The sequence below is a fragment of the Bombyx mori genome, chromosome 9 (assembly GCF_030269925.1).
Source record: "Bombyx mori chromosome 9, ASM3026992v2".
Lineage (NCBI taxonomy): Eukaryota > Metazoa > Arthropoda > Insecta > Lepidoptera > Bombycidae > Bombyx > Bombyx mori.
Window position 1 is genome coordinate 9,229,890 of NC_085115.1, and position 10,353 is coordinate 9,240,242.

General features: G+C 35.9%; 2 protein-coding genes across 2 annotated transcripts; both read right to left on the reverse strand.

The window, feature by feature from the left end:
* Positions 1-2,274: 2,274 nt before the first annotated feature.
* On the reverse strand, positions 2,275-5,087 carry LOC101735733 (uncharacterized). Its single transcript, XM_021346546.3, has one exon. The coding sequence runs from the start codon at positions 4,843-4,845 to the stop codon at positions 3,031-3,033; it is 1,815 nt and encodes a 604-aa protein (XP_021202221.2). The 5' UTR covers positions 4,846-5,087; the 3' UTR covers positions 2,275-3,030.
* Positions 5,088-5,096: 9 nt separating this feature from the next.
* On the reverse strand, positions 5,097-6,778 carry LOC101735593 (uncharacterized). The gene has a single exon (XM_004924000.4). The coding sequence runs from the start codon at positions 6,480-6,482 to the stop codon at positions 5,106-5,108; it is 1,377 nt and encodes a 458-aa protein (XP_004924057.3). The 5' UTR covers positions 6,483-6,778; the 3' UTR covers positions 5,097-5,105.
* Positions 6,779-10,353: the final 3,575 nt, after the last annotated feature.

Genomic DNA, 10,353 nt, shown 5'->3' on the forward strand with positions numbered 1-10,353 from the left:
AGGTCACTCTATAAGCTTGTCGCACAATTTAAACTGGACAGTGTAAGTGCTTTGCGGCATAAATAGGCAGGTGGTACCTACATATTCGAACTGGCAATACTGCCTACCCACTAGTTTTAGTACAGAAAAACAATAGGGAGTGCTTCATAGCTAGCTTTCTATTACATTTACTATTAAATCTTATCGCACTTCCCTAAGATGTTTCCCCATGATAATATGTTTATGTTTATGATAATCTATATATATATATCTATCTATCTATCTATATTTATACTTAATATTATAAAGAGGATTATTTTGTTTGTTTGTTTGTATTGAATAGGCTCCGAAACTACAGAAACGATTTGAAAAATTCTTTCACTGTTTGGAAGCTACACTATTCCCGAGTGACTTAAGCTATAATATTTTTGGAAAAAAAATTAGGGATCCTTACTAAAACTCCGATAATGTAACCCAAGGTGTAAAAAAATATTTTAATATAAATTTTTGTTAAGGACCCGAACGGAGCCGAAGCGGGCCGCTAGTATATTAATATGTTGAATACAATCTACCTTATCGTACATGTCCATCAACAAAGTTTTAAGTACTTACCTCAATTAAAATTTATATTCGAGTTACATAATATTGTCACAAATGTGTAATGATATTCAATCTTACATTTAATGTTACTTGATAGTGTCGTTAATTTGTTTTGGCACATTTCAATTTGTATATTTGATTTACGTGTTACCGTGCAACCTAATTCATGTATCAGCCCGCTGAGTTTCTCGCCGAATCTTCTCAGCGGGTCGTGATTCCGATCTGGTAGTAGATTCATACGCGAAGCAGCTCCTCTTGAGTTTTTAGGTCTCCTTGGTGCCGCTCGGGCAGTTGTTAGCAAATCCCACCCGTCCTGGCTGAGCCTTTTCTCGCCCACCTACCCTGGTGAAACTGGAAAGGCCTGCGAGCCATCAGTTATCCCTCATTCATAAACATTTGATTTACAAAATTGTAATTTGTCGTCTTCAGATATTATGTAAACTAGATGTAGACCGCGGGATCATTCATATTAGCTATTAATTACTATTGAATTAGGTGTTATTTTTCAGGATAGTAAGTGTGCTGTCGCTCTAGTGTCTATTGGCCTTAAACAGTTTTTTTTTTAAATCAGGTAATTGCTACTTGAAATAGCTCACGATTTTTTTTTATCTATGAATTCACGTAAGCACTCGTAGTGGGGTTATTGTGAATCCGCGTCAGGAGGTACCGCCATCCTACTTGTTTCTGATATTGAAGGGCTATACATCAATTGAAACTTTGACATCAAGTCTCAAGGTGGGTAGCGGCATTAACGTTGCTAGTATGTGTTCAGGTAATCACGAAACACCGGAGGGAACGTGAACTCAACCATTCATACTCGTAGAGCACATTTAAAAGAAGAATTCTTTTCGCTTTGCCAATATCTGTTCGCTTAAAGAAGCATAATTAGTATATTGTATAACACAATACTAAAACATCAAATTTTTTATTTTAATTTTAATTATTCAACCAATGCACCTAGTACTACATGCTTTTCTGTATTACCCTTGGTCGACTCATAGAAAATGCTTTAGACATTTAATGTGTCAATGTAAGAGTGTCGATACTATAATATAATGTAATATTTTTTTACCTATTTATGTGGAATTATAATTATGTGTTTTTACGACTCTGCAAATTATGTATTATCTAGTTTTATTTTACTGGTGGTAGGACCTCTTGTGAGTCCACACGGGTAGGTACCACCGCCCCGCCTATTTCTGCCGTGAAGCAGTAATGCGTTTCGGTTTGAAGGGTGGGGCAGCCGTTGTAACTATACTGAGACCTTAGAACTTATATCTCAAGGTGTGTGGCGCATTTACGTTGTAGATGTCTATGGGTTCCAGTAACCACTTAACACCAGGTGGGCGGGCGGTGAGCTCGTCCACACATCTAGGCAATAAAAAAAAATAAAAAAAATTATAGGCCATTTTCCTTCATTAATTAAGTATTTTTACATTTATGAACGATAAATCTACTTCAAGGCTTCAACTACATTCCAATCAGTTCAAGTATGAATTGAGTCTGTAAAACTATTTCGATTTAACAGAAACTTACCACGTATCGAAACTAAAGAAGCTTAGAACAGATTAACAAAGTTTTATACTTATCCACGTTAAGCTGTCACGCACGCTGGAAGTTGGGTGATTGCGTCCGTTTAGTACTTATGCAGCCTAAGGTGAAGATCAGTGAAGTTATATTCGTGTCGCGGTTTTGGTAATGAATACATGGAAATGTTGACTTTTTAAGCTGAATTAATATTAACAGCTAGTGAAACACTGCCTAGTTTGGCTGTGATGCTGTATCGATTCAGAAAGGATCGCATGTTCTTTTTGTTTAATCAACAAACAAACAAAGACTTCTTTTATTACAAACTTATATTTTACGTAGTTAAAGAAAGGGGTACCAAAAATAAGTAACCTTAAAAATGTATTCGAAACAGTTGGAGGGAAATTAATGAATCGGTTTATTTACAAATACTTTATTTATTGTGTAGGCATAGTGACATTTTGCTTCAAACTTGTGATGTGAGGAAAACCAACGATGCACTAAGTTACTTGCTTTCGTAGAACCATTATTATAAAACATATAGTAAGGCTGAGCATTGCAAAAATAGTGTTGTCGTGTGGAACAAATCGTAGTAGGTGAATAGGCACTGTAAATGAAGAGCTAATTATTGCCTATGTACACCAGGTACGTGAATACTAAAGGACTATATTGCTTTGTTTCCCTCTTTACTTATATTTGAAGGAAATACTGTGAGTTACAATTTCTGTTAAAATTTATGTTTATAATGTATTCTATTTCGAAGGGTAGGACGGTTATAGCATAGTAACTATTGTCGAATCGGTATGAAGAGGTGGGTTATATGATACAGATGACAATACAATAGTACTACTAACCTGTTCTCAGGATGAACCTGAATGCGAACATTTAAGCAATCAGATTGGAATTTAAAACATCTGTATCAATTCATTCTTGATCAACTCGAAGATCAATCCTCTGATTTGTTTTGTCAATTTTGTGACATACCACCTCTAGAACGAAATATAATATTGATATTCCGTATCCGATAATCAATAAAAAAAAACAACCACTAAAATTATCCAGTGTCAGAGGTTGTAGATTGTAGGCATAGTGAGAATTCAAAAGGTGTTTTTGACGCTTCCAGTTCGTCTGATACGAATATTGAATGAAGCCACACTCTAATGCTGCGTTCATTATCTTGGCTATTGGATCTGTCATCGGCGAATGTTTTCTAAAATACAATACTATCGGACTGTTTACAATGCAATTATCAATAACTTGTATCCGTTTTGATCCAATATGTTCAGCAGCATGATGTAATATTGTATCTTTATTTAAAGCTAGCACAAAATCAGTTTTCTCTTCCATTATTTCATCTAAAAGTTTGTAAGCCTTTTGCATGTCTACCGAAGTCCAATTTTCATAGAAATCTTTGTCTTCGATGAAGTAATCTCTTATTGATGACATTCCTCCAAATGGGTACTTCAATATGTCGCTATCATAACGCAAGTTATAATTATAGGTTATGCTTTTCAAACTAGTGACGAGAGTAACCTGGTATGCACATCGTATAACAAAGCTAAACCAAATCCAAGCCAAAATGATGATTTTAAAATGTTTTCTGGATGAGAATTTCTCTAAAGGTAATCCAAGAAACAAAAGCCATGCGTAAAAGAGAGAATTACGTTTAGGCGGCGTTATATTACAAACGCGCCTTATATTATTAAAAAAAATTGTTTTCCGAAGCATATTCAACAAAATTATACCAAGAAAAAGGGACAGTATAGTCAATTTTAGGGGAAGATTAAAAGGTTGCAATATTTTTTGCCAGGAGGGTACTAGAGGCGGTACTTTCGCAGTCCAAACAACCTCCATATAATAATATGGATAAGAAACTTGAAAATTGCCATAAAGGTTTGATGTTAGGGGAGCATTGCACATAGCAAAATGAACTCGAGTTTTAAAGATTTCACCCAAACACCCTGTCCAGTTTTTATTCTTATATTGTCCCCACTCGTGTTCTTTTGGTACCCTGATGACAAGCGAAGCATTTAAGACGTCAGCAATAAGTTTCGCTAGATTTCCATCTTTACCCGATATTTTGTTTGTGTCGTTTTCAAGGTACATAAACGGAGGTTGTTGAAAAGTTGCAATGAATAACGAGCATCCGTAAAAATTTGATAACTTTTCTGGAAAAAGATTCTTGAAGCACGCATTGTTTTCACAATTTATATTGACGTCCAACCTTTCAGGTTTACTGCTGAAACATTTTCTCGGACGAACTATTCTATACCAGTATACCGAAGGTTCTTCGCGATATACAATTGACGGTTTCAAGTATATTACGTTAATCATAACTGATTTCATCAAGGTTTTAAACACTTGTTCTTCGTCACATTTATCTTGAGCACAAATAATTATAATCTTACCGTTAGAATTATATTTGGATGTGACAAGCATATTCAGTATGTTGGATATATCTGAAAAATCGTCGCTGAAAATTACGAATTGCTGTATGTGGCGACGATAATGCAGTTTAAATTGGCCTGTATTGAGGGCCACAGTTTTATTGTAGTTTGTTACAAATGAACTTATCGCCGCAGTCTGAACCGTGGTAAATAACACAAGGGTAACATAACGCCATTCGAAATTGAAGTATGCAATTTTGGCTGCTAAAATCGCCATGCGATTTATCACAGCGTCATCATCTTTCAAAAACATTTCAGTGAAATTTTCATACTTTACAGTTTTTGTTTCCATTTCTGTTTCAAGAATGCCACCGTCATTGACAGTTAATGAATAAATATTAAAAAAGCAAGTATCGACATAAAATCAACATTCGTATTGGTTTATTTTATTACTGTTATTAGTGTAGTTGCCTTAATGCACTTCTTATCTGACTTTTAATCGAAGAGAACACAGCATTCAGTCGATACTTACAGATTTTTATTATAAAAAAACACTAATAAATAATTCAGTAGCACTAATTATAAATAAAATACGTACATTACACACGTATATCAGAATTTATTGAAAATTTTTCTAAAACAAATTTCAGCCATACAACAAAGAATCGATATAATCCAGCCGCCCAGCAATACCATATAACACCCCGTATAATTCTCTATATCGATCGGTTCCCTTATCTGTGTGGGATTTTTCACCACATTATGAGTAAAGTAATTTCTAGAAATCTTTTCTACAAATCCAGATTCGGTTAGTTGTTGCAATAGCTCATTGATCGGCGCCACTAGAGGGGAATTTTTGTTGAAAAATAATACAGAGGGACTGACAACAACTTTCTCCGCTAAAAAATGAACGTTTATCTTTTCAAAATTCGTTAAGGATTTAGCTAAGTCGTATATCGTGGCTGCAATAAAGTTCGAGCCTTCTGATATTTCATGAAGAGTTACATTAAGTGAGACAGTTTCTTTCCAATTATTGTAAATATAAGGATAGTCAACGAAATATTCTTTTAAAAAAATTCCTCCTCCAATATCATATCCAGCTTCGATAGCCTCATCTATCTTTTCAAAACCATCAAGATAAAACTTCCCTTGTAGTGAGTTTATAAGCCACACTTGATAAAATGTTCTAATCAGAAAACAATACCAGATCCAGAGAACAATTAAGGAAAGAAAAGTAGACGTTGAAGGTAGATGGGCGATTGGTACGCCTATACATATCATCCAAGTATTAAAAAGGAGAGACGTTTTCTTTTTTGTTGTTCTTACTCTGCGGCAACACAGCAACCACATCTTTTTGCTACTTACAAACAAAACGCATGCGATTACAATAAAAAAGATAATACCAAGTGCTATTTGTGTTGATGGTTTAAATGGGTGCAGTAATTTCAACGCAGGCGATAATGCTTTCGGTGGATGTGAAATCCAGACAACATTTGTTGAACGGTAAGGTATTGAAATTTTAAAATAGGAAATTATAGATGCTGTTAAGGCAGCAGAAGTCATAGAAATATCAGCTGCACCATAGTAAACATCTCCGAGAGAACCCGACCATGTTCCATTTGAATCTAGCTTGCCCCAATAATTGTGATCACCAGGAATGATTACTTCAAGTGTAGCGTTTAGTCTTTCCATAATCAAGAGTAATAAGTCACCGTCAGCTCCTTCGGGTATTCCATTGTTAATGATCATGAAGGGTCTTCGTATTAAGGTCGATACTACAATTTTACATTTATTCAAGTTGTCCAATTTCTTGTCAAATACGCCACATTTTGTTGCATTAATAATACACGGTTTTAGACCAAATAGCGGTATGGGATCACTTATTTCACATTGTTCATTATATACGGGCATATAGGTATAGGCCATGACGAAAACATCTTTTTTCAAAAAGACCACGTTGGTTATTTTAACGGACCAAAAACTTCGCATGGCTTCTTCCGCACTGCATTTCCATGATATTGGCGATTGACAGATAACGATAACTTTTCCTGTCTCATCGAATTGATTCGGCAGTGAATTAAGCGCAAGCGTGATTCCTACGATGTCATCGCAGAATAACACTAATTGTTGAATCTTTCCATCAATACGAGGTTCCACCAAACCGTTTCCAACAACCACGCCTTTATTGTATGTCTTCAAAAAAATATTCAAATTACACAGAAACGTAGCGTTGAAGAAAACGTATGTTAAAATACGCCATTTAAAATTATGCAGCGCTATATTTAGAGCTGCAGTTGTAATTTCATTTGAATTTTCCTCACAAAAATGACTTGCATCGCTCAGGTTGCGCGGAGACATAGTATAGTTCAAAACTAAACTAAAATCACTGTTAGAGCCACAACATATCGGTTAGCCAAATCTGCGATTGAATCTATCGATACCTACTTGACAGCAATTACTGTGCCTCATTTATCACCACCTACACACAAAATTATTAGTATCGTAATTTCTATCATTTTGGAAACACTATGAAAGGAAATATTCTTGTGTCCTAATAATTAGGAACATAATTGGAATATGTTTTAGCGTACTTAGGAAGTTCCACAGCCGGTATTAAGCATAGTTGACATCACAGTGAGAATGCCTCTTAACATCGTGTAATAAAAATCAAGCCCGCAAAATTATAATTTGCGTAATTACATGCGTAATTACGTGGGGCAGCCGTTGTAACTATACTGAGACCTTAGAACTTATATCTCAAGGTGGGTGGCGCATTTACGTTGTAGATGTCTATAAGCTCCGGTAACCGGTTTGTTTAGCGGCAAAATCTTTACATTTAAGTGATTTAATAAAAAATGCCCCTGACAAGATAAAGATGACTTGGAACATCATTGGTAGAGAAAGTGGAAAAGTCAGAAATAGACACCAAGAATTCTCATTAAAAATAGATGATAAATTGGTAACTAGTCATAAAGATGTGGCTAATGCTTTTGAAAAGTTTTTCTCTGACATTCCAGTTTCAACTACCACTTCTCTAAATTCATCCCCCACAGCAGCTGAAATATTATTGCATAAACATGTCAACAAATGTAATGAAATTTTTAAATTTAAGGAAATTAATTCAAGCAATATAATAAAAAGTTTTAATAGCCTTAATGTAAAAAATACAGCTGACTTGTGGGGAATATCAGTAAAGGTTTTGAAGTCTGTAATAGACATTATTGCTCCTCATCTTGCTAGTATTTTTAATGATTGTATTAGGTGTGGTGTATTTCCTGACTTAATGAAACATAGTAAAGTGATTCCTCTTTTTAAATCTGGTAGTACTGATGACCCCTCTAACTATAGACCTATTTCAGTACTCCCTACGTTGAGTAAAATCTTTGAAAAAATAATTTTGACACAACTTTTAGAACATTTTAATTCAAATAACCTGCTTCATAATAAACAATTCGGGTTTACCAGGGGTCGCTCTACAACTGATGCAGGTGCTTATCTAGTCAAAAATATTTTTAAATCTTGGGAGGAATCACATGATTGTCTTGGAATTTTCTGTGACTTATCCAAAGCATTTGACTGTGTTGAACATGAAACATTGGTGAGGAAACTACATCACTATGGTATTAGGGATGGTGCATTGGAACTTATTACTTCCTATTTATCAGGACGGATACAAACAGTAGATGTGAAAGGTAATAGATCTTCAGGTACCTTGTTGAAAATGGGTGTACCTCAGGGTTCCATTTTGGGTCCTTTTTTATTTCTAATATATATAAACGATTTACCTAGTTTTATTGAATCCCGACACGAGGTCGTATTATTCGCAGATGATACATCTTTATTATTTAAAATTAAACGACAATTACAAGTCTATGACGAAGTGAATGATGCGATTTCGTGTGTGGTTCATTGGTTCCGTATCAATAACCTATTATTGAATAGTAAGAAAACTAAATGTATTAAATTTACTTTAAAATGTATTAAACCATCTTTAAATGTGAGACAAGTGGATAGTGATGTAATTGTTTCTGAGGAATCATTGGAGCTTGTTGAGTCAACCGTATTTCTTGGTATAACAGTGGACTCCAAACTGCAATGGGGACCTCATATTCATAAATTGGCGAGTAAGCTCAGCTCTGCAGCATACGCAGTAAAAAAAATTAGAATGTTAACAAACGCGGACACGGCTCGTTTAGTTTACTTTAGTTACTTCCACAGTGTCATGTCCTATGGCATTTTGCTATGGGGCAATGCGGCCGATGTAGAAACGATATTTATTCTGCAGAAAAGAGCTATACGCGCTATTTATAACATGCACTCAAGGGAATCCCTGAGCGAAAAATTTAAAGAAATTAAAGTTCTCACTATGCCATCCCAGTACATTTTTGAAAATTTGATGTATGTTCGTAAACATATTGAGGAGTTTCCTAAGATGTCGGACATACATAATAGAAATACTAGGAACAAACAAGCTTGTTGTGCCGATGAGTAGGTTACATAAGATACGAAATTCATTCGGGTGTTTGTCTGTGCGCCTGTACAACAAAATCCCACAAGATGTTCAGAACCTACATATACATAGGTTTAAGAAAACTGTTAAAGAACATCTGTGCAATAAAGCTTACTATAAAGTCAATGATTATCTAGAAGATTGCACAAAGTGGGAATGAGTTGCTCGCTCCGGGCATTTCAATATTGTAGTAATTGTTACGTTATAATACTCATTGTAAAAAACTCATATTTAAAAAAAAATATGTAATATTACAAAATTAATAAATAATAATTTATTAAAAAAAAAAAAAAAAACATGCCCGCTGAGTTTCTTGCCAATTCTTCTCAGGACGGAGGCTAGTTCTTGTGAATTGGCGGTAGTTCTTTTGACGTTCAACAAGTATGTACTTTCATTTATGTTGAATAAAAATTTTTTGATTTGATTTGATTTGATTTGAACCACTTAACACCAGGTGGGCTGTGAGCTCGTCCACACATCTAAGCAAAAAAAAAAAGATATTGTCTATTTACTTGAAATACTCGTTTAGGGCGTCTTGCTAGCCCGCACGGGTAGGTACCACCACCACGCCTATTTCTGCCTTGAAGCAGTAATGCGTTTCGGTTTTAAGGGCGTGGCCGTCATTGTACGACAAAACTGAGACTTAATACTCGTGTCTCAAGATAGATTTTACGATGTCCATGCCTATCGGTTCCGGTTACAGTTTAACACCAGGTCGGCAGTGAGCTCGTCCAAGCAACAACAAAATATGTTCCTACCTTGGAAGAAGTACTCGAGATGGTGAAAATGTTCCATTACCGTGTGGCCTACCCTCGATTAATTGATTTAGCATACACTGATTTGTTATTAAAAAGGTTGTTAGTGCCAACTTCACCACTTCGATAAAGCGGCACGACACCAGAACCCTCTCATCGTGGCCGCCGGTAACTACATTCCCGATCCTGCGGAAAGAATGGAAAGCAGTCGACGTCGCCAAACACGTCATTTCGGATCCTCCCGATCCACTAACGGTGCTTTTAGGTACCCCAAGCACCGGTCACCGTTCTCGTCGAACCCGTCGCTTGCGACGAAGGGCTCGACGAGTAAATTAACCCTCAGACACAGCCCACTGAGTTTCTCGCCGAATCTTCTCAGTGGGTCACGTTTCCGATTCGGTGGTAGATTCTGCGAAGCACGGTTCTTGCTAGGGTTCGTGTTAGCAAAGTCGTCAGGCTTGAGCCCCGTGAGCTCACCTACTAGTTAAGGTTCCGCTGATATAGCCTCTCAAGGCTATCAGCTTAGGAAGGAAAAAAAAGGCGACTTCATTATTTAATTACGAGACGTCATTAATACTCACAATTTGCCAAATGT